General features: G+C 47.5%; 2 protein-coding genes across 2 annotated transcripts; both read right to left on the reverse strand.

Annotated features, from left to right (window-relative positions):
* Positions 1-21,665: 21,665 nt before the first annotated feature.
* On the reverse strand, positions 21,666-22,442 carry LOC8038726. The gene has a single exon (XM_040220948.1). The coding sequence runs from the start codon at positions 22,431-22,433 to the stop codon at positions 21,666-21,668; it is 768 nt and encodes a 255-aa protein (XP_040076882.1). The 5' UTR covers positions 22,434-22,442.
* A 257-nt stretch (positions 22,443-22,699) lies between these two features.
* LOC120848885 lies at positions 22,700-23,997 on the reverse strand. The gene is made up of 3 exons (XM_040220962.1): positions 23,734-23,997; positions 23,012-23,092; positions 22,700-22,837 (listed from the first exon to the last, which is right to left on the reverse strand). The coding sequence occupies exons 1-3, from the start codon at positions 23,995-23,997 to the stop codon at positions 22,700-22,702; spliced, it is 483 nt and encodes a 160-aa protein (XP_040076896.1).
* Between the last annotated feature and the right edge of the window lie 208 nt (positions 23,998-24,205).

Below are 24,205 nucleotides of genomic sequence, written 5' to 3' on the forward strand. Positions count from 1 at the left end.
TGGTTTACGTATAAGCACGAGGCTTATTTTTTATTCTTTCAGTCAAAGTTTTCTTCGCGCAAACTTCTCATAGCGTACAAGCGTACTGATAGCTTATTGGTAATTACCAGGGGCCAATTAGAGTGTCTTTCTGAATGAAGAGCCAGAAAGATTAGTTGTTTTTAAGTAGTATTCTGAATGATTCAATTTTGAGATATTCAAACAAATTGGTTTGTAGGCGTACAACACTATACTTCGCTTCAGCTTAGGCCCGAGCGCGTCCGATGTTATGAGCCGAAGGGCCAATCAAACAGCGAAAGAGGCACAACCTCATGACGTGCTTTCTGCACATGATAGGACCAGCCGGTATTCGCAGTCTCTCTGTGCGTGCTCCTCCGCCGGCTTGTCCTATCAAGCACAGAGAGCACGCCATGACGTTGCGCCTTTTGCGCTGTTTGATTGGCCCTTCGGCTCATAACATTGGCCGCGCTCGGGCCTAAGCTGAAACGAAGTATAGTTGCTAGTAATTTATTACCAAGCCTTTGAAGTTCCTGGCTGGATCGACGAGTGTCTTAATTTTTTTTTCCAAATTCAATTGTTTCAATTTGATGTTATTCGCCCGGAGGACTATTGCTTTGTTATCACCTTCAAATTCTGTGCAGGCTGTCACACAAAAATAAAGCTCTTAAAATCTTCAACTTTTAAAACCCCCGTAAAAACCTAACAACAACACACGCACGCAACCCAAAGCGCGCGCGCACACATGGACACACACAAAACAACGCAAGTTCGCACGCTCGCTCTGGACGTTAACATAGCATTGGCAAATTGGCCACGCTTCTCTCTACAGATGTAGCCAAGACATTCCATGCTGAATGCCCGAATGCGGAAAAAGTTCCCCCCTAACTTCGGGCCTGATTGCAGAACATTTCAATGAACGCGAAGGATCTCTCAAAGCTTTCTATAGTGCCTAACACATACGCGCGAGCTGGACGCCGGGCATCTGAAAGGCACGCCCGGCCGTTTTCACCCCCTCAGTAAGTAGGGGAAGATAAACACATGCCGAGAGAGGGCCTCTAAAGGCCGGTTCACACATACAGCGAAGCGCTAACGTAGCGCTACGTGAGCGCTCGAAAAAGCGCCCATGTGGCGCTTTCTAGCGCGTGATGTAGCGCTCGGTTAGCGCTTCAGTAGCGGTCTGTTAGCGCTTCAGAAGCGCTTTGTTGGCGGTCTGTTAGCGCTACAGAAGCGCTTTGTTAGCGCTCTCATGACGCTCCTCGTGCCGTGCTTGCTGCTGCGGAACAGCGCGTGCACGGCGATTCCTTCGTTGTTGTTTTTCCTTTGGAATTGAAAGAAGAGGAAGTAAAACAGCCGCTCTCCAAGGAAAGGGTCCGGCAGGCGACGCAGAGTCATGGACTTTGAGCGACTAATTGATAGGGTACGACCTCGTCGCTTTTTATTCGATATGCGTGACCCTGGTTTCAAAGACACGCAGTTAAAAATAACCGCCTTCAAAAGAGCTCTGTGTCTCGGTCCCTCAGTCTAGGAACAAGGTTCACCAGGCACCCGTCGGTATCTCGGTGGCGAGAGATTTCGCGCACCCAGAAGCCTCTTCTGTGCGTTAAGCCGTCCACACACATATGCACTAATCGCGTATGTAAGAGCATTTGTCGCATTTCTATTTCAGCGTCCCACATGTCCGCCATGGTGCTTCTGATGCACACCCAACCACAGGAACCGGAACCGCAGTGCACGCGCTAATCCGCAGCACCGTGGTACAAGAAGGGCTACTGAAGCGCTAACACGGCGCTACTGAAGCGCTAACACGGCGCTACTGAAGCGCTAACAAGGCGCTACAGAAGCGCTAATTGCGCGCGGTGTTAGAACTAAGTCACGCGCCGGGAAGCGCCACATGAGCGCTCCTTGGGGGGCTCACGTAGCGCTAACTTAGCGCTCTGCTGTATGTGTGAACAGGCCTTAAAGCGCCAAAGCACGAGTGGCGCTTTACAGAGCTTGAGTGGCCCCCGGAAGCAAGGAACCGTGCAGTATTCGCTTATGGCACGTGCCTTGCGCGCCCGCTCGACAACAAATGTCGGCACTTGTGAAACACAACAAAAAAAAAAATAAGAAAATACCGCGATGCGTGAGCTTTATCAAGGGTCTTTACCACCCAGGTGTCAGCAGCACTACTATACGCCGACGGTGCGAGGCACGGCCAAAAACAGTCTCGTGTGCTGCAACATAAACTCTGTTTCAGCGTAACTTTGCCAAGAGCGAGTGGTTACGCCAAGCTTTCAAAGTGCGCTGATACAGACTATCTAACCTCGCAGACGTCGCTGGGTATACTTATGTCGCGAATCAGGACGGCGTGTGGTTCTCAGCGAGTGCCTGACCTAGCAAAAGCAGAGCACACCTGATCGGTTTTCTGGGGTGATTGCGGATTGGGCCTTCACGTGTGTGGACTCTCCTGTCTTGGTCTTGTGGTCTGCAAAGATTACGAGGCGCCATTAAGAGGAAGCATGATGACAAAAGTAAATTTCGTCTAAATCTAGGATGTATTAAAGCCCAAGCTACGGGCCGCTCTAATCACAAGTTGGTTAAAAACCTCGAGGTACGAGGGTATTTGAAAACGTAACAGAAAATTGACAGTATCTTTTAGAAAGAAACGTAATAGTCATATTAAATTAAACTGCCGAACAGATAAATTACATTCTGGAGGAAAATGTTGACATTAACCAATACGTGGAGTCGCGTGCTTAAAGGGTTACTACAACGAAATTTCGGCGCTCATTTTTTGGTCTATGTGTGTTCAAAGGAGCAGTGTCACATCGAACATACCAATATATTGTTAAAAAAGTCTCGAAAAGGAATTTTAAAACGAATTAAACAATTAGCAAAGAGCACCTGGTGGATGTCGCTAACGCCTCGTTTGTAATGCTCATCTAGGAACCTTGACAGCTAGTGACGGAGGTTGTCTCGCCTCCGGCCACGACGAAAAAAGAGGGGAAGGAGGAACTCCCCTCTTCCCGAGAATGTCCTTTGTGTGTCGCAAAGTCACTATTGTCCCCCTACAAGATTATAGAAGATTAACCCGTCACCCAAAATTTGTACAAAAGCAGCCGCTTCGGTGGCTCAAACGACTAGGCCATCCTCTCGACGTCAGCCTCGCCATAGCTTTGCTCGTCCCGAGAGGACCTACGTCACGATTGCGTTGGATGTCACGTGGTCTCCTCTGGGCCTTCTCCGAGCGCTTGCCAGAGTGGCCCGTTTATAACGAAAAATACAGCCACCAGGCTCAAAATACAAACGTGCGATTGTCTTTTACGGATATTGTGGATCATAGTCAACCTATTTTTGAACACGACGGGAATATTTCAAATTTCGTTGAAGTATCCCTTTAATGGGAATATAAGGCCCCTCGCTAAAATACCCCCCCCCCCCCCCCTCCGTTTCGCGGTTATTCCAAATGCAGACAACCATTGTTTTTCGAACGCGCTAAACACGTGCCCCGAGCAAGTGCTGCGCCGCCACTGGGTCGCTGATTTTACTAACGCCGCCATTGGCTTCGAAAAACTGCAGGAGGGTACAGGTCACGTGTTTCAGTGCACTTGAAGCTACTTGCAATACAAATAGATGGGAAGGGTCGCATACACGAAGTGGCGGTGCTCACGTGTAGCAGGGAGCACCCATCAAATTTTTCTCCGAAAATCAGAATTATTTTGGGAGTTATTAGCAAATCAAAATTACAAAACAAAACATTTTTTGTTCCCTGCCAAAGTAGGAAAAATTGTACGATTGGAGCGTTGGAGCGAAGCGGCTGCGGCTTAGGCTCGTGGCTGCCGCGCCGTGCACGCATCGTCGGCCTCGTCGCTAAAGCTCCATTGCATTGTCGTGAGTTCAGGCTCCAAACACGATCGGCGTTACCAACTGACCTGGGCATTTATACTTCGGCACCGGCGAACCTATAGGCGCGCCTGCGTAGAACCACATGTTCGTCCTCCACTTCGCCGTGCCCCGTCAGCGACTAAGTTCCTGCCCTGTAGCAGCAAATAGGGAGTTTTCGTAGACCGTGTTTCCCCCTCCGCTAAGCCCTCCGCAACGAAGCAGCCGCTACTGCGCCGGCGCGGCGATGGCCTTGACTGCAGAGTTCCGGCTAGCGTAGCTGGTTGCGGAGAGCGTTGCGGGACAGCGGAAACGATCTACGAAAACTCCCTAATATTAGCCCGGAGAGCGAACACAAGCGTCGCTGCGGTCGCCGCGCCCTGATTGGGTGAGGTGTACCGTGACGTTAGGGGAAGGACTCCGCTCCGCGATCTCGCATCCGGCTGGCTTCCCTGCACCGGTTCCCTGGTTTGGCGTTGTGTGCCGCAAGTACTTCGAGGAGCGGGACCTCGTTTACCCGGTGTACAAAACGCTGGGCGATGCCGATATTAGCGAGTTTTAGTTGACCGTGTTTCCCGCTCCGCTAAGCCCCTCCGCTACTCGGAACTCTACAGCCAAGGCCATCGGCGTGCAAGCGCAGTGGGGGGATAGCGGGGGGCTAGCGGGGGGCTAGCGGGGAGCTAGCGGGGAGCTAGCGGAGGGGGAAACAGCGGGGGGCTAGCGAGGGGCTAGCGGGGGGCTAGCGGAGGGGGAAACACGGTATACTAAAACTTGCTATTGACGTGCTACCGTACATTTTATAAGCCTGCTTGTCAATTTGACCTTTATAATTGGGTTACAAATCCCGAAAGCTATCGGCGGAGGCAATTCCGCCGATGAACCTCCCCGTCCGTCCACACGACACAAGGCAATCTTGCGAGGGGTCGGTGGAGCGGCGGCGTAAGTGTTTCAGATGCTGGAATTCTGTTCCTTCCATGTTCGTGATTTAGGAGAATATTACATCCAGCTTTGCAGGCATTTGAAATGTCATTCATAACAAGGACCTTTGGAAGGTCGGCAAATTAGCTCGCGACCCCGACTCTGCGCGTGCCACTCCGCATGCTCTGGTTCGCAGATGTTTTAAAGGCCCTGGGTCTGAAGGTCTTTGATGTGCTCGTGAAACAGGGCTGTTTTACATAAATGTAGCTTCTTAGTGAATTAATGCTATAGTTCATACACGTACGCCGGCATGTTTTATTTTTTAGAAGATGCACAATTACTGGAAATTAGTTTGTATGGTAGCAGGAAAAACGGCTGAATTGCCTGTATGATATATATTAAACTGCCCAAAATATGCGCAGCAATAGTACCGTAATTTGGAATGTTTGTACTTTTTCCTGACGTTCTTTCTTTATTCCAGCCTTGGGTATTCGGAAAATACACCGTTTAGTTTGAATTGTCATTTCCAATTAAAAGAGACACTGCTGCGGGTCCCCAAAAGCTTCCTCAGCCTCCAAACTCTCTAGAGCTGAACCCTCTGACAACAGAGGAAAACACGAGGAACAGCAAGCGTTCAAACGGCTGTCCAGTGGCAGATGTTGCAGTAGCAGCAGAAAATTTGGAACCTGTGGAGGGTGACAGTCTGCGTGAGAAAAGCTTCTTTTATCTTAATGACAATTTGATTAAGCTAAAATCTCAATTCGAGAGCCCAAGGGACTAATAACGGGCTAGACACCTTCGCTTACATGGGTTGTGCATTACTTGTGAGGGATAATATAAACAGGTCCGCAGATACCACCAGTGCAGTCCATTGAAATACTATCCAAATCCAGCAAAGGTCAAATGCCGAGCAATGTACACATAAATAAATAAATACGTGATATATGCCTGTGTTCCTTCTTTACTTTTCCCCTCTACTTGGGCTGTCTCCCTTGCGATTCTCTTTCCATGGCCCGGACTGTATTTAACATGTCGCTCGAGCAGCATGCAGCTTTTCTGCTTCGGCGATCTTGTTTAAAAACAGAAATAAAAAGAAAAACAGGAAATAGTATACATAAACGGCCAATTCGTTCACACCACCAACAGCATTTATTGTGAGATGTAAATCTATACACTCCGTGCGACGCGACTGGCGCGCCGCCGCGCGGCCGGTACCGAAGGTAGGCAGTGAGAACCCCAGAGAAAACGAAACCGAAACCACGCCGCGTACGTTGGTACGCAATGAAGTCGGAGTGGTGCGGTTGCGCTGGGTTCACAGCATGAAGTGCTGCCTGTGCTGCGTCATTAAGTGCTTCCATAGTTATGCGTCGTATCTCGTGGAGACAAAGTTTCACAGTTTTTCACCTCGCCGACGTTTAGCGGGACAGCGACAACGATGGAGCCGTGCCGTACGACGCGAGAAATTTGGTCTCCCGATCATGTCTGCCACTCTGTCGGCACGGCTGACACATTCTACACAGCCGCTTTGCGCTCTGCGTTTGGCTTCGTACCAGTAACGCCTACATGTGTCAGCGCCGATGGGACGAACTTAAATGCCATCCCACACTCGCGGGTATGAAGTGCCAATTTCGTTGGAGGAATGCCCTCCAAGGAAGTTTCGTCCCCATCGCACGTGTCGATGATATTTCCGGACAAGTATGGCACGCAATATGTACTTCATGAAGAAATCTAAAAATCTAAAATGAAATCTAAAGAAAGCAATAATGAAACCCGGAATCACTGGAGAATCGACGTTTGAGTATGGAAGTTTATGTGGTGTGCTTTCTTTCTGGATCAGCCTCCTTTTTGGATGTGGAAACGCTGACACCCCGAGTTCTGTAGACAACAATTTTTTTTCTCGGCTTTAGAGCCACCTATCGTAAAGTGTTTGGAACTGGAGGTACCGTCCACTGGTCCCTTCCTCCCTGTAAATTGTGCACCTCCCACGACGAGGGGTATTCTCTTGATAGCCTTTGACGATCAAAGCCAGTTCCCATTTAGTTACGCCGCCCAAACTAAATTTCCACCTGGTTTCGCTATGCCAACTCTTTTTGTTAAAATAAGTGTTGTGCCAAGTGACGGTCATGTCAAAGTACCTGTGCGCTGAAAATCAGCACCTCGCACAGCAGGTTATTACACAACAGCTGACCGCAAAAGCCCTTGGTGGCCAAACCGTGTGTTGGCCGACATCTTCGTTTTCTCGGCTTTGGAACCACCTTTCGTAAAGTTGTTTCAATTGGAAGTACAGTCAACTAGCCCCTTCCTACCTCTAAAGTCTCCACCTCCCCCGACCAGTGGTATTCTCTTGACAGCCTTTTCATGGTCAAAACCGGTTCCAACTGAGTTACGCCGTCCAAACCAAATTTTCACCTAGTCTCCCTATGCCACCTTCTTTTTTTTTGTATATTAAGTGCTGTGTCATGTTACTGTCAAGTCCAAGAACCTGTGCGCCCAAATCTGCACTTTGCACAGCCCACTATAACACAACATTTTGGGTCCAATATTGGATATGCCGTACAGCTTTATTTCTTTATTCGTTAGAAACATAACCTTCACACCTGCTGTCTTAAAGAAACTTGGCACTCTTCGTCCACAAACTTAGTGAACATCTCACTCGCCTCAAAATATCATCGTTTCAGCAGTTCTAGGTTTACAGCGACGAGCGAAATAAATTTCCCACTCAGAGCAATTATGGTGGCGGCCGTCTTGTTTTTCGGAAAATAGCTCCAACTCCTTTTTCGGCCGCAACTAGAGAAATTACCCATAATAACGACTCAAACTCAATACGTAAGAAGTGGAGAACAGCTAAATGCCCTTCTGCCCCAGCACTCATGCAACGCCACCCTCAACTTATCGGCTCAAAAAGCAAAAGTTTCGTCCGTGCTCGCTTCCGCCGCCACAGCATGGCATGCGAAAAGGCGCCGCAGGCAGCTGAACGCGCCTCACAGTCGAACGCCAGCTCCTCCGCTAGCGGCGCTGCGCGCGTTTTTCAAAGCGCCCCCTATAGTTCCCGCACGGAGTGTATAGTGATGTTCCTGCAATTGTGGCCATATTTCTTTGTTTTCATATACCAGCTGCGATTCATGCGTTGCCTGCCCTGTAGTGATGCAAAACTATCGATAAATTGACTAACGATACTATCAATAGTTTTTCCAAAACTATCGATATTGTCGCAGAACTATCGATAGTAGACTATCGATGGTACTATCAATAGTTTTTCGATAATTGATCGTTGATAGTACTATTGATAGTTTTTTTTTACTATAGATAGTCAGAGTTCTGGCGACTATCGATAGTTTTGCATTACTAGAGCGAACACAGTCGCCGAACCGCCGCTCGCCTACCTTCCTTTCCTCATCACCCAAACTCCCGTCTTCGTCGTCACTGAAAGCTGAACCAAAGTTGGGATGGTAAGTACTTGGGCTAGTTGGTGTCCGATTTAAAAAAATAAAGCGAGAAAAAGAGAAGAGGGAGCGACGCAAACGACTAGTGTCGCAAAACTATCAATAGTAAACTGTCGACAGCACTATCGATAGGTTTACGATAGTCGACTATCGATAGTTTTCGGATAGTCGACTATCGATAGTACTATCGAGAGTCAGATTTCTGGCGACTATCAATACTATCGATAGTACTATCGATAGTTTTGCACCATTACTGCCCTGTCAACCATGCCTGAAACGATGGCTGAAGTTTCGCCTGCAGCCACAGGTCATACCTCCATAAAGCCACATATGAAAATTTACACTTCCTACGAAAAACACGCACAAAGATAATTAAATAGAAACAAGCACGCCCGACGTCTGACGTCGTCACAGCGTCCACAAGGCGAGCGGGGAAAAATTCTGTCCTCGCCGTGACGTCATCCCGGGTCGCCGTAAGAGGGCGCCACGCGAACTTCTCGGGGCTAATAGGGCAGGAAGTTGCACCGCGATAAGTTCGAGAAAATACTGGGGATAGCAAGTGCAAAGACGATGCTGGGGATAACAGGTGCAAATAAACGTTGATTTTCTACCAAATGTCACACAAAAACCCGGGAAAGAAGAGAAAAAGATTACAATAGGGAGTTTTAGATTAGCGCACGCTAAAGCTTTGTGTATGCAAAGAATAGCGTCGTCGCCACTGCACATTCGCCGAAAGCTAACCACGTTTGGCGCTTTGCGTGCACTATTTTGGCGTACGCTATTTTTCGGGAATTGCGTGCGTACGCAATGAGTCCTTGCACTTTTCCAGGGAGGATTCGTGATGAGAAGTTGGCTAAAGCCAAGACGAGCACAGTTAAAAATGGCGGCACCCAGGACCATGGCTGCGGCCGCTTTGGCGGCGTCGTGAGTGCGACGTCGGCGACATCCTCGCGACTGCGATCTTCAATAAGGGACGACATAGCACTTGGTTTGGAAAACCTAGTAAGCTGGGCGATACCAACGATCACCAGCAACTTGAAGTTATATATGCACGCGACGCGCGAATATTTCTCGGCTAAGGTACGGTGTGCGAAGGTCAGTACACGAGACCTCTCTCGCCGGGGCGACGCAAGCGGCCTCTACCGCTCGACCGCTTTAAACGAAAATTGCGACTCTATAATAGTGGCGTTGCAAGCGCGAGATGCCTGGGCTTTCTTGCGTCGCGGCGGAGAAACGCTATTCTGAAACTCTCTTGCGTAGCGTGCGCTAACGCAAGCACTAAATTTAGCGCTAGCGTGTGCTAAAATTGCGTACGTTATTTCAAAACTCCTTAATGTCAAGTCCGTTAAACTATCCGCCGGCCGGCTTCGACGGATTTGATGCCCTCGCGCTGCGCAGCAGCCTTCTACGTTGATTTACGTATAGACCCTTTCAGGCAACATTTCATGGGCGCCGCCATCTTGACGTCACGTGACCCTGCCGCCATAGCCGACCTTCAGTTTCTGCCGTTGCTCCGCGTTTTCTGCTGCGCCAGCCACAACCGCAGCGTTTTTTTCGTGTTTTTTTACTTTCCGCATTGAAGTCGTGTGTTTTCTTTAGGTCTTTTCGACACTTCGGACTTTCATTTAATCATTTTATATTTATATTTCCACCATAGCTCTTTTATTTTATTAGTTATCAAATGGAATCGGACAGCGAGTGGATCGACGATACAAGGTTATGGCCTAGACTTCGGAGACCATGTAAGTTCATCACATTCTTACGTTTTTGTCGCTAAGAATGGGCAGTCAACACCATTGCGACATATGCAAATTCCAACTGACGCAGTAAGTCTGTCCGAGTCGCGCTTGTCGCGTCATGTGCGCGCTTTAGACATCGTTTCCGTAAGTGATATCGAGGCGCCAATGGTTCAGTGCTGTATGCATCGAAATCGCATGCAAGCGATTTAACGAGCGACGAGGCAAGCGACGGTGACCCGCTTCGCTGTCGCTCGGTTAGTCGCGCGACGAGGCAAACCAAGCGACCGGAGCAAGCGACCAAGACGGTGAGCGTCGTTTTCTAGAAACCCTAAAACCGAGCGACGCGACTGGCGACAGTGAAAAATCTCCGTCGCTCGTCGCTGACTCTCGTCGTTGTCGCCGTCGCTTGACTCGTCGCTCGCTAAATCGCTTACATCCGGTTTAAAGCCGAGCCGCCTGTAAGCGAGTTAGCGAGCGATGAGACAAGCGACGTTGGACGGCGAGCGACGAGGAAAGCGACGGTGACCCGCTTCGCTGTCGCTCGGTCAGTCGCGCGTCGAGGCAAAATGCATGAAAGCGGCGGGAGCAAGGGACCTAGGCGATGAGCGACGAGCGACGTTTTCTAGAACCCCGAAACGTAGTGTGTAGAGCACCGTCCGACGGCACTCCAATCAAGCAATGCTGTCCGAGAGTCTTGTGTAAAGTGAATTGTTAAAACTAGTTTTTCGGTTCTGAATTTAAAAAAATTTAGCGTGGCCTAGTGGTTAAGATGTCTGCCTTGCACGCTGCGGACCAGGGTTCGATCCCCGGTGTAGGCGCACTTTTTTTTTTTATCCCTTTTTTTTTTTGTTGTTTTTTTTGTTGAGGTATTTGGCGATACTTAGGACATTTGTTTTTTACGATTAACACTGAGAAATACTAATGTTGTCAACAAAACTGTGCTGCACAAAATGGTATGGGACTTCCTTTTTGGAGGTGCATGGGGGACAGCGGGGCTTGGGTTGCTGGCTGGACGACGGGGCCAAGTAAGTTAATAGTTTTGTAATTAGCAGCGGCATACTGACGCAGGCCCATCTGGGGAGCCCGTTAACCCACCTGACGGGGCCAGGTGGGTTAACGAGCTCGCCAGTGATACACGCACCGTCCGACTTTCTTTCGGACGGCACTTGTAGGCGCAAGTGGAGTGTTGTCGGACGGTACTGTAGACACAGCCAGTGGCGTACCAACTTGTTTTTGAGTGGGGGGGCAAACCCGACCCTCTTCCCCCCCCCCCCCCCTTAATCGAAAATTCGGCGCAACTTTTGTCGAAGTTTTCTAAAGATTTGGCAATGATTCGGCAAAATTACAACGTTACCAGACTTAACATTAATATTTTGTTTTTTCTCACGAAAAAAATTTTGCTTCTTCTTCTTAAAATAAATACAACTTGTAGTACCTATTGAAACAGTTATGATTAAATAAGGTGATATTCTACAAGATAATTGTATCGATGTCGCTTTTGTGTGTTTACTGGCAATTTTAGTGTTTGCTTGCAGAAAGTGGCGTGACAACGAGGTTGGGTAGTAGCCGGAGCAGTCACGAATCACACTACGAGAGTTTTGATTTTGAGGCTTCATCAGCGCACGCCTGCAAGTGTGTTTACATTGTTAAAATAAAGACAATCACTGCGTTCTTACTTTCTCTGGGAGTCACCGTTTCGTGCGCGAAAACGGATGCAACGGTTGTTTAGCCTTCACCAGAAGAGATAACAATACTGTAAATATGCATGTTTTTCGATTTGAGTCACTTGACGTCAGCTTTGCATGAAAGTGCGCGTTCCATATTCGCAACGTGCCGTTTTTAACCTTTAAAATTCCGGTTTCTGGTGTTAGGACACACACGGACGTTTAGGAAGATGGGGAGAGTTAGGAATGTCGGATGTGCAACGTCGAGCATGATAGTTCTGTGTTTAACGAATACTTTTCATCAGTGTTTACTAACGAGTGCTTGGACTTCGTCCCCACTCTCCCTGAACAGCTTTACGAGCGCATGCATCCTATTAACGTTAACTCCGCTGGTATTAAAACATTGATTGATAAACTAAAACTTACTTCGTCCGCTGGAACCGATAACATCAACCCTAAAATTTAAAAGAAACACCCGTGTTATTTCTAGTGAGTATTTGAAACTCATCTTCATTCAGTCCTCATCTCAAAGCTGCCTTCCATCTGACCAAAAGGAGGGAAGGGTAATTCCCAGTCTTTAAACAGGGCAGCCGCTCTTCCGCATCTAATTATCGCCCTAATTCATTGACTTCAATTTCTTGCAAACTACTTGAGCATATCCTCTACTCCAACATCACGAGGCACCTATCATCCCATTTCTTTTCTTTAAACAGCAGCACGGTTTTCAAAAGGTACTTTCCTGCGAAACGCAACTCTGCGACTTCATCCATGACTTGCACACTATCCTTGAATGTCACGTCCAAACTGACGCAGTTTTTTTTTTTTTTTTTTTTTCCAAAGCGTTCGGCCGTGTCCTCCATCAACGCCTTCTTTCTAAGCTATCATCTTTTTGCCTCGACCAATAACCGTTTGCATGGATTCGTGACTTTCTTTTTTCCCGTGTACAGGTCACGTCCATGATGATCATGAATCTTCCTTAATAAATGTATCTCCTGGTGTTCCCCTGGGGTTCGTACTTGGGCCCTTACTCTTTTTAATATTTATTAATGACATTCCCATTGGGATTTCTTCAAAAAAACGCTTTTTCGCCGACGACTGCGTCATCCATAAGAAAGTAACTTGTGTGCAAAATAATAACCAGCTTCAGGAAGATCTAGATAAAATTAACAATTGGTGCAAAGAGTGGATTATGTCACCAAACAAGTATAAACGCAAACTAATCCACTTCACCAAGAAAAAAACCACTCTGTCATTTAATTACTTCTTGGACTCCGATCTGATTGAGACCGCTACTGTGTATAAATACCTTGGTGTAAGACTAACATCTGACCTTCCCTGGAACAACCACATTGAAGTCATTACCGCCGATTCATCTGGAACTCTTGGACTAAGCAGACGTAACTTAAAAAATCACTCCACCCTTTGTCCCTAAGCTAACCTTTAACACGTACGTCAGACCAAAAATAGAATATGCTTCAACCATCTGGAATACCCATCGACTGTACCTCATCAATACGCTGTAGAGGCAGTTCAGAACAGAGCTGCTCGCTTCATTTCATCCACTTATGACTTTTCTTTCAGTGTCTCGGCGCTAAAAACTGAACTAACCATGTCCTCTTTGCAGCTTCGCAGGAAAGTCTCTCAGCTGTGCCTTATTCACAAAATCTACTACCACACTCCCGACCTCAAAACCACTTTGTTATTACCCCTCGACCGAGCATCTCGCCTCAACAACGTCTGCACCATCAAACACACTTCTGGCTCTATGAACGCTTTCAATTGGTCATTCCTTTCTCACTGGAACAGTCCCCCATCCTCCATTGTCACCATCTTGGACCCTGCTGATTTCTCCTCTGCAGTAAAACTACACCTTTCTTGGCCCATGTGATGGTGTGCGGGGCTAGGCAGATCAGTGAAAACACTTACGCAGAGCGCTTGCCAGGCCAGACTTGTACGTAGTTCAACTACTTTACTCAAGTTACTGTAGTTTAACTACTTTTCTGGGTAGTTTAGTAACTTTTAATTACATTTCTATTCTAGTAATCAGTAGTTTACTTTAACTACTTTTCCGAGTGACTTCCACTCAAATTACAAATTACTTTCTAATTTTAGTGGTTGTTTTGCCTATCAACAGAGGACAGAGGTCGGAAGGTCAGCTGATATTTGCAGAGGGGGAAGCATGCGGAATAGAAAAGGGGGGGATGGGAAGGAAGAAAGTGATTTAGATAGTCCAAAAAACCCCAAAATTTTAACGAGCCCCCCCACTGCAACAACACTGCTACGAGGCGCGGGGAGCGAACAGACACGACGCAAGAGAGGTCGAGTAACTGTGGGATTAGCTCCGAATAGTGGCGTTTCTTTGTATTCCGAAGCTCAAGGAGACTTGACCCATTTGAAGAAAGGGCTTGTCCCCGCTTCTCTCCAATGTAGGAATTCTTGCCCACTACAGGAGGTGCACACACTGCTCCTTTTACGGTGCAGGCGATAGAACCCCTAACAACGACGCTCACGCCGGATGGGCTGCTCGTGTATCACTCGAAGCGCGTTAACCCACCCCCGCGCCTGCGTTCACGCCGCTTCGCGGTGACAGTGTGCGGCTGCTAATTACAAATCTATTAAGGGGAGACGCGGGTCTTAAAATGGTAAAAAAAAACGCGAAATTTCACGTTTTTCAAAATTCACATATTTGGATTAATTGTAGTCTAAGGTACCTGCCTGCAAAGTTTCAGTGTCGAATTCAATGTCTAAGCATGCAAAAAATGATGTTTACGATGTCCCCGCAGAGCCCTAACACAGCGAGTTCAATGAAAACAAGTGGAACTTCGCGCCCCGCGCGTTTCGCGATCGCTCGTCGGATCGCGGCCATCTTGGTCTTGTTGGAAAGCTGCTTATTTCCCCCACGTCCCCATTCCATTCGTTATCGCGACAACATCGGGGAACGTCCGCATTCCGCGGGTTTCGAAGGCCCCAATTGCGATCGCTCATTGGCCGGCTAGCAAGGTGCCCATACGTCAGAGCACGCGCGGCGCCTAGCGCCCCTGCTATTGGCCTAAACGCGCCCCTCTGCTCTTTTTCTCCTTTCCTCCTTTCCGTTCCCGCGCTGGCGAGAGGTGCGTCGTCTGCTCCTGGGCCCGTCTCGTTAGGCCTGTCTGCTTTGTTTCCTCCGTGGTCGAGCGCACGTTTTAGTTCCCGTTTGCGGGCTTGCGTTGAATATTGTTGGTTCGTTTTCCTACGAAGTCGCGCGTGTTTTGTTTCGCTTCGAGTTCTCGAGATGCCGGACGACGCTCGGTTGAAATCGAGCACGCGGCAAGCGTTCGGAAGGTCTTTGTTGCGCACAAGATGAAGATGTCAAACCAACTCGCCCAAACAACCACTCTTCTGGAAGGAAGCGACCGTGAAACAAGAAGCTGTCTGCTGCAAGTGCGCCACCGCGATTGACGCCACCGCGATCGGCACCGCCGGATGCCTTGGATCTTCCGGAAACATCAGCCGGAGACATCGCGACTCCATGCAGCAGCGGCAGTTTGTCGAGCTTTGCGAGCGCGGTTCGTGTCGACACCGCATACTCCACGGCCGAGCAGGCGCAACGAGTCGCACGATCGGACGAATGCAAGCGTGCGCTATCGGAAAAGTCGGCGACCCAGCGCAAATCCGACCTTCTCGGCATCACCACAGGAGGCCAGACGCGCGACGCTGGGACACAGTTCATTGTAGTGGACATGAAAGCTCTCAAAGCATGGAGAAGGACAATCTGTGTTTGCGTAAGGCCAGCGCTGCCCACGAGAGCAGCAGCAATGCAAAGCAGGGGTTCTCCAGGCAACACCAAACTGGAACAGCTGGGGACTACAGTCCTGGACAGCTGTGAGGGGCTCCTCTTTCAAGTGCTACACGAACAAAGGCCCTTTTCAGAGCCAAACAAAATCTGCTTTCGGAACGTGCAACCCTTGGTGCCTCCTCCCGTTGTCCCTTATAGAGTCTACTCATTCTTTTATAACTTTATTTTACATTGCAGACATTATTTCTCAGTTTTATATTATTTTTTAAAGGTTCTTGTGAACGGATTGCAGAATTTTTCTTATCAAATTGTTCAGATAGAACTATGCTTCATATTGCTGAACATTATTGCATGGGATCCCTTACTCAATTTTATGCAATGAGTGTCAAAACTTCAACTGCAATTTTCTCAGCTTCGCATTTTTCGTCTACATGCCTAGCCTTACGGTTGTTTTCATGAGATTATTCTTCAAGGATTTCTATAAACTTTATACCGTTGAATTCAGAAAGAAGTGAACTGCAGGGTGATGCTATTTTTGTATGACAGTATGGGCCCGAAATTTTATTACTAGTGAAAATGTGACCTCGTTAGGCTTTCTAAATAGTGTACTTGACCTAATTAGACTAGTTCTATACAATAATCTATCTTTACAAAAATATAAATAGCATCATCTTGCATGACAGGTCTTTAGCTACAAATCCATATCACTTATGCAAAAAAATTCGTATTAGAAAGTTCCTTAATGAGTCGTAAGAAATGACCTAATTAGGCTTCATTATTTTCTTCGTAACTCAAAAAGTAATTGAGATATAGCAGAACTAATTGAATATTTGAAAGAGGAAGCCAAAACACATATGCACACTGATTTTCATTATAATCCATTAATAAACAAAAAAAGTCGATTTTAGAACCAGTGTCTTGCCTTAACCCACCTAGCCCCCCCACCCCCCGTACACGCCGCTTTGCGGCGTCCGGTCGGCAACCCAAGCCCCGCTGCCCCCCATGCACTTCCGTAAATAGAGTCGATACGATTTAGTTTAGCGATGTTTCGTCAACAACATTCGTTTTTTTAGTGTTAATGGTAAAAAAGAAATGTAAATATCGCCAAATGCCTCGACAAAACAAAATGTTCGAGAAAAAAATAAAAAGAAGTAAGCCGGCCCACACCATAAATAGAACCCGGGTCTGACACGTATGAGGCAGACATCTCACCACTAAGTTACGCTACCTCTTCGGAAACTCGCATTGCATCCGCTGCCTATGTTGACGGCGGCAGCGCCTATCTCCAAGCAAGCAAGCAAAACTTTATTTTGTGTAAGGGCCTACGTCCTGGTCTGGACGGCCCGTCGGGCCCATGTCTCGCGGATGGATTCCGTAAGGTTACCGTGTAGCCTTGTTCGTGGAGCAAGGCTTTACGAACCAGCCAATCCGGCGTGCGTGAGCACCGTTGCTAGGGTTTGTATCGCCTGCGCGTTAAAAATATGCCCGCGCGGGTCGGGGGGCAGTGCCCTTGGTATTCCTTGGGCGCCGCAGGCCTGTGTCTGCTCTGCCCAGTGGCGGCCGTTTCAGGGGGGGCAAAACGCATGCCTTGCCCCCCCACTCTGAGAACTGGGGGGGCAAGTGCCCCCCTTGCCCCCCCGGTTGGTACGCCCATGGACACAGCGAATCCAAGAACTGAGCGACACAACAAGCGACAGTGAGGAATCTCCGTCGCTCGTCTCGTCGCTTGCTATATCACTTACATGCGGTTCAGCCTTTAGTGCCATGCAACCTATCTGTTGGACTAAAAGTCTTGCGTGAATGCGTATTCCCCAATTTACGTGCATGACCAAATGAAAGTGCTGCCGGTCGTCTTTTTTAAATGATCAGCTCGGGGTTATTCAGTTATGAAAATGTGTATTCGAAGCGATTATGTGTTCGTGGCTGCATCTCTTGCCATTTTTGGTCGCATTCTTTGCAGCAAGAGATTACACCAGTTTATTATACGGGATGTCACGTGCACAAAAGCACAATAAATATTTTTCTCTTTTCAAAACATCCTTATTTTTCCCGTGACACAAGACGTTTATATATTTACATATCTTTTTGTTGTTTTTTTTCAGTCGTCTATGACTACATGGTTACAAGGATAGACACAGACGGCAAGCCAGTTGAAAACTACAGGGGTTTTGCCGAAGCCACCAACCTCTTGGATTCTGGTCATGTGGATATCATCATGTGTACAAGGAATGGCGCAAAGTGTCGGCTTAAGGCAAGCATAAGATCATCGCAGACAACATCACGGTCCTATGACGTAGGTGCTTGCTTTGAAGGAGGAGCCCTGCAGGATGTGTCGTGCACCTGCACTGCAGGCTTGGGCGAAACATGCTCACATGTTGGAGCATTGCTCCTCAAGGTAGTTGAAGCAACAAGCAGAGGGGTGACCGGAAGCTCCTGCACCGATACACAATGCACATGGAACGCATCAACCAAGCAGAATGTTGCCCCAGAGCCTATTGAAAAGGTGTACGGGCATAAGAACAAACCATCAAATGTGTCGAAGTTTTCCTGTCATTCAGATTTGCAACGACACTTCCGTGGAGCACCGCTGAACATGGAGACACTCAAAGGAACACTTCTTTATGACGTGGTCCACCCTCCGGATGCACCAACACGTCGATCTGAAGCAGCAAATGGTAAGTAGATGAGGCATCCGTGGCTTTATCAACGCGTGTTTCATAGACAACCATATTTACACAAATATAGGCAAACTACGAGTATAAGACAAGGGTTAAAGTAAAGAACGAGAATATTAGGATAATATTCAGGGTAGGTCGACCATCATTTTCAAGAAAGGAGAAGAGAAGAGAAATCATTCAGACATTTGTTTTACAGTCGCCCTAGTTAAAACTCTTGTCGATTGTGCTGGACATGCCATTGTCTAAACTTCCCAACAAATCAGCCGCGTGCCTCCATACTATGGCACTTGTACTATGCTGCTCACAGAGCTGTTTGCATCAAACTTCACCTCTTCACCAGTGTTCTTGTGGCAAGCTCCACTGTTTTGCACTGCCACGCAAAGCGGTGAAGCACTGGGAAAGTACGCATGGATAATCAGCAGGGTTGTCATTTGGTAACAATGATTGGGCCACGCCTAATTTTAAGGAATGCAAATAAACACAAAAATGTTTGTTTATTTTATATGAAATTAACTTACGTCAGAGGCCGCTGCAGTCCCTCGTCAGCGCTGGTTTAATAAAGGAAAGTGGCTTAAATTTACATGCCAACAGCAAGTTTGTCGCGACACTAAATACATTGTTTGCGCCTACCTCATGCGAGTGACGTCACTGCTGTCTGCAGCGCCGTATTGGTGACCACTTGTGGTTCATTCTTGCACCTTTGCTATGCTGTGACCACTGTGCATCGCACTGCTTTAGGGTGCAGCAGGCACTTCAAGCAGTTCTAATGTCCGATTCTGTTGAACATCGACCATTACCAGAATGTTCTGTGCCAAGACGGAAAAATTACCAACAGCTGGACGACGCAAATCATACCTCAATCGCAAAGTGGTTCAATATGTGCAGCTACTTTGCGGTGGTGAAATCACCGAAGTAGTGAGATGTTTACGCCCATCACTTAGCTCGGCTGCAAAAAATAACTGACACATTGCCAGCCGACTAGGCTTTTCAGCGCTTTGGCTTGGATTTATGTGCCATGTTTGTCTCAGTCCATAGAACCTGGAACTCACTTGCTATTGCCTGAAGTGTCAACCTTTATATGCACCTCGGCACTCGCATAAACTGGTAAAAACTATTATAAACCTGATTACATCTGGGGTTAGCTCTCAAGATTGCTGTTTTGAATTCAGCCAATTTGACATTTCTACTACCATCATGTCCGAGTAGACTAACAAAAGACTAGCTTACACGAAACTAACGTTCCCTGCAAAAATGCAGCCGCCCGCTCCTTTGAAAATGACTGGGCAATGACAAGAGGACAAAACTGGCAGTCTAATTCCTAAATCGAGGTTTATCTGCTTATACAGAAGAATCTACTCCAAAAGAAATTTTGTGGGGCGAAGACGTGTTTAGTCGAGCCTCGCCTGGGAAGTTTGTCTGAGTCGCCGGTACATAGTTTTGCTTTCTCCCTCTTTTTGCTGCTTGAAGTTTGATATCCTTGTTCTACAACCTCTTCTACTACCGTCGGCTTTATGAGCTGCAATGCATGAGCAACTTCTCAGCAGTAACCTCCATGCTCTCATTTCCACCACATAACTAGTTTTGGTGATTGCATTGTACTGGTTAAAGTAAAGCAGCAAAAACTGGTGATGGATCGTTCATGCTAACTGTGTTGCGCTCTCTACTTCTTGGCAACCGCTAGCACATAGCGACCGCAGCTGGTGTATTGTCACTCATATAAATAGTCCATGATAGTACTGTGTGCTAATGATTAATCCTATTACGGCTCTTTTCCAGATACCAGTGCCGCAACGCCCGCTTCTGCTCCAGTCATGGCAGAGCTCCTGAGAACAACAAACGAGGATGACTTTGACAGCTTTGTGTGTCAGCTTAAGGAAGCATTTACTGATGATGTAATTGACAGTGTAGAGAGAAGCACCCGTATGCAATCTTGCTCGCAGGAGTGGTATTTGCACAGGAGGGCCAGGGTGACCAGTACAGTGTGTCATTCGTTTAAGACAAGGGCTACCAAGATGCAGGGAGAGCCAAGGCCACATGATATGGCAGGCCTTCTCAAGGCTGTGTCATGCATGAGCACCTTTCAGACTCCAGCTATGACACAAGGGAAGGACAGGGAACCGGAGGCCGGTGCATTTTACATGACTCTCTTGATGGCCGATGGACACCAGCCAGTACTTGAACATAGGGGATTCGTCATATGGAAAGACTTTCCAATCATGGGCTGCTCCCCAGATGGCATTGTCAGCTTTGATTGTGACTGTTGCACAGAAAAGTTGACCCTTCTTGAGATTAAGTGTCCCGAGTCTCTAAAGAACTCCTTCTCTGGGAGTCGACCGAAACCTATGTACATGACCCAGATTCAGGTTGCCATGGGGATTTTGGGCATACCATCTTGCGACTTTTTTGTGTATAAGTCGTCGACAGAATGGAGGCAAGTGACAGTCGACTTCGATTCGGAGTACTTTCAAACCTGTGTGCGTGCTGTGCACATGCTTTACTCGGAGTACCTCTTCGCTTCACTTCGTAGCAGTTTGCAAAATATGAATCAATCGTTTGCTGCTTAAACGTACCGATGTCGAAGTTGAGCTGGAATCTTGCCTGTTTATATTTACTTCTAGAAACATAGTTTTATAAATCTCTGTCTGCATTCGTACTTGTGGTTTTTTTTTCTTTTCTTTTCGTTGCCAGATGTGTGAATGTGTCCACATTTAAAAAAAAAATGTTCCTCCTTGTGGTCTGTTAATATTCGCGTCCTTTTATGTGGCAAATTATGACACTTGCATGTGCATTCAAGATCTTTTTTTTTATTTATTTATTATTCATGAAATATACACATCACAAAACTTTAATACTGGAGTTTTCATGACAAGCATTTAGTTGGTCAAGTGAAATAAAAAAAAAAGTTTCTAGCAAAGCTTGTACACAATTTCAACAGGCTTTCGCGTCGCATAGATATGGGCATTACTCTGACATTTCTGAAGTTAAGCGAAGTTGTGTTTCAACACATTTTAAATGTGCACTAAAGAGGTTTCTGGGATTGTCTGTTCTTGATGATAACTCAATCTACAGGCTTTAGGCATCCTAGAAATCCAAAAATTATGTTCGTGCGACGCTTATTTCCCTACAAAAATTGTAATTTAAAATTGGGACACACCACTTTCTGTGTGTATTTTCACGCTCAAGAAGGGCTGCACATAATCAAGCCGAGGCGGCGGCAGTGTGACGCCAGGCGTTCGTCAGCCAATTGCGAGCTGCCTTTCCGAGAAAGAGATAAACATATTTATTTAATGAAAGGTTTACTCGTCAGCAGACGATGCCGCTGTGGCACGGCGGCGTTTGCTCTCAGAAGGGCGACTGGCCGGCGAGCGCCTCACGTCGCACTGCCGTCAGCTCGGCTTGATTATGCGCCGCTCTTCTCGAGTGGAAATTTCCGCTCCGAAAGGGGTGTGTCTCAATCTTAAATCACAATTTTAGTAGGAAAATAAGCGTTGCAGGAGTGTAATTTTAAGATTTTCAGGAAGCTTAAAGCCCGTAGATTGAGTTATCACCAAGAACAGACAATCCCAGAAACCCTCTTTAGTGTACCTTTAAACTTCACTTTCTTCGTGCTGTGGCCCTTTGATGAGAGCAGGCTGGAGGTTGCAGAGCCCAGCAACAGCAGCCAAAATGTCGTCAATTTTGTTCTTTTTTGCTAAGTACGACGAGGGTACATGCTTCAGTATACGAAAACACTTCATACGACGGATCGACCGCTCGACATGAATCCGCAGTTTGGCAAGTCTGCGCGACACCACAACATCGCGCGCTGCTAGCTGCTTTCCCTTTGTGAAGGAAGGTAGCGCGAGTTCCACTCCAACTGGCAAAACATCAGCAATGGTGAAGCCCCTGTCGGCGAGCACTTCATCTCCGTACTCGAGGTGATCGAGGAATCCAGAATTCACCGTAATGTACCTATCACTTGCACGCCCGCCGTAGGCTTTGGAAATGAACATGATGAAGCCGTTAGGTGCCACTGCATGAAGCACCTTGACGGTATTGTGGCTCTTGTAGTAACTGAACATTTTCCCCCTTCTCAATAGGTTTTGCGGCCTATCAGAAAAGATCTCGAAGCAGTCGACTATACATGTAGTCCGAGGCATGTCTTTGAAAACATCAGGCAATGACAGCCGAATCGTTTCAGTTGGCAACCAAAACATGAGATACTTTTTCGAAACCTGTGCCAGATGGGAGACCCAGAATGAAAATATTTGGCTCACGAGCGCAGTGGACACCTGAAAACGAAACGCTAGGTCTATGAGAAGCAGTCCCATACGAAGACGCATTAACGTTAAAAGGATCTGATCTTCTACAGGCATCACAAACGACGCTTTGGCAAACGATACTGCCAGCAAGACATAAACCTGAAACACTGGTTTCGTTAGCCCCGTAAAAAACCTAAACTGGTTGTCGGGGATGCTCTCGTGTACTGTGAACCTGGTTTGCGTGGCCTTCTGCATGACCTTAGGGGGTACAACTTCAACTTTTGAGCAGTATGCATGGTCAGGGGCATGATCAGGGGCAGTCGCATCACACTGCACATCCTGCTCTTTCGTTTTTTTCTTTTTACAGTCGCAGCCACAGTTCAAACAAAGAGCCTCAGTGCGGTTAAGCATGCTGTAGGTCCTATGTGAACTCGCAGGGTTAGGACTATCAATGGTGTCCTCAACATCGAGGACAACCGGGAGTAGTCCCACAGGGGACTCCCTGGCATCTTGTGCTCCTGAAGGATCCGAAGTTGCTCTTGCAGCAGACTCTACAGTTGGTGTTGGGAGGCAAACTTTCCTCCTGCCCTTGTGCAGCACCCTCTGTTTTGAAAGAACAAACACAGTTTAAAAAAACATTTTTAATTCTGCAACAACAACACTAAAGTGTTTGCAGGGACTGTTACGCTTACCTTATTTTCCTTTCCCAGATGCTGGGTCGGATAAGGGTTCAGGGAGGTCGGCCTCCCGTCAGGAAAGTGGATTGAGCAAATCTGTAAGAGCAATAAACAATTTGCATGAAGTTGCACCCAGGAGTGGGCCCTTGCAGGGTCATACCCTCTTCAATAGCTGAAAATGACCTGTATAATGGTAACCTCTTTTTTCCATCACAAAAAATAGCAAATACAAGTTCCACCTGCCACGATCACTTCTACACATACACTTGTTCGGAATACCAAATGAAACACAGGCTCTAAAGACAAGGTTTGAGTAGTAAAAGCTGTAACCTACGGGAAATACGTAAAACACCACCTCGGACCTTGTTGTTGAGCGGGGTAGTAGAGACGGAAAATGTTAGTCAAGCAACTTCATATGGGGGCTTGCTCGCGTACGACGCTAATCTATGCTATTCAAAAGAGGAGCAAACTGTCAACGCGTCTCATACACGCCGCAATATGCGTTACGATTTCGCGATCTCTGGGTTGTCGCACTTGACTCGCTGGGTTTAACGTACCGTGAAAGTTGCTACTAATGAACGTATGTGCTCCCTACTTGATTTACAACGGTTTATGGCCTACAATAGCTTCCTTGCGCTCGTAAAAATCGAGCGGCACAACAACGACGTCCTCCAGACATCGCGCATACTGTTTACAATTTTTCCGACACCGCCATGCCACAAAGTAGCGGTACTTACCATCGCATTTTTACCGGGGTTGAAGTTCTTCCTTTCGAGGTTCGCCAGCCACTGTCGACGGCGTTCTTCATTTTTCGTTCCATTTGGAAACCGGTGCATTGACAGAGGCACCAAGCACGGGCAGTCCATATGCGTGAGCGGGGCGTGTTCAGAGCACACAGAGCGATTCCAGGCGTGAATATCGCCGCTACAGTTTTTACATCCTACAACTGAGCACGTCTTGCCCGCGGGACGCGCTTTCCTTCTCCCATTGCGGTCGTCCATCACGCAAGCGAGGAATCAGAAGTTGCGAGCTGTCGAATCACTGGCGAATGCGGCACAGGAACGACGAAAAATGAAGGTCGGCTATGGCGGCCCGAGAGCGCGCGGAGGTCGCGCCGACTGGTGGCAGCTCGAGTAACTGACTCGCTGAAAGCGTCTATAACGTGAAAGAGAGCGGTTGACAGTGGCGGATCCAGAGAGGGTGGGGGGG

This window comes from Ixodes scapularis, unplaced genomic scaffold (assembly GCF_016920785.2).
Source record: "Ixodes scapularis isolate PalLabHiFi unplaced genomic scaffold, ASM1692078v2 PGA_scaffold0__279_contigs__length_252992795, whole genome shotgun sequence".
NCBI lineage: Eukaryota > Metazoa > Arthropoda > Arachnida > Ixodida > Ixodidae > Ixodes > Ixodes scapularis.

What these genes read in the sequence shown, in the direction of transcription:
- LOC8038726 (XM_040220948.1), bottom strand. Translation starts at nt 22,433, where the DNA reads ATGCCTGTAGAAGATCAGATCCTTTTAACGTTAATGCGTCTTCGTATG.
- LOC120848885 (XM_040220962.1), bottom strand. Translation starts at nt 23,997, where the DNA reads ATGGACGACCGCAATGGGAGAAGGAAAGCGCGTCCCGCGGGCAAGACG. An exon ending in ACCCCGGTAAAAATGCGATG is followed by an intron (nt 23,093 to 23,733) that starts GTAAGTACCGCT and finishes TTGCTCTTACAG; the next exon opens with ATTTGCTCAATCCACTTTCC. An exon ending in ATCTGGGAAAGGAAAATAAG is followed by an intron (nt 22,838 to 23,011) that starts GTAAGCGTAACA and finishes CGGATCCTTCAG; the next exon opens with GAGCACAAGATGCCAGGGAG.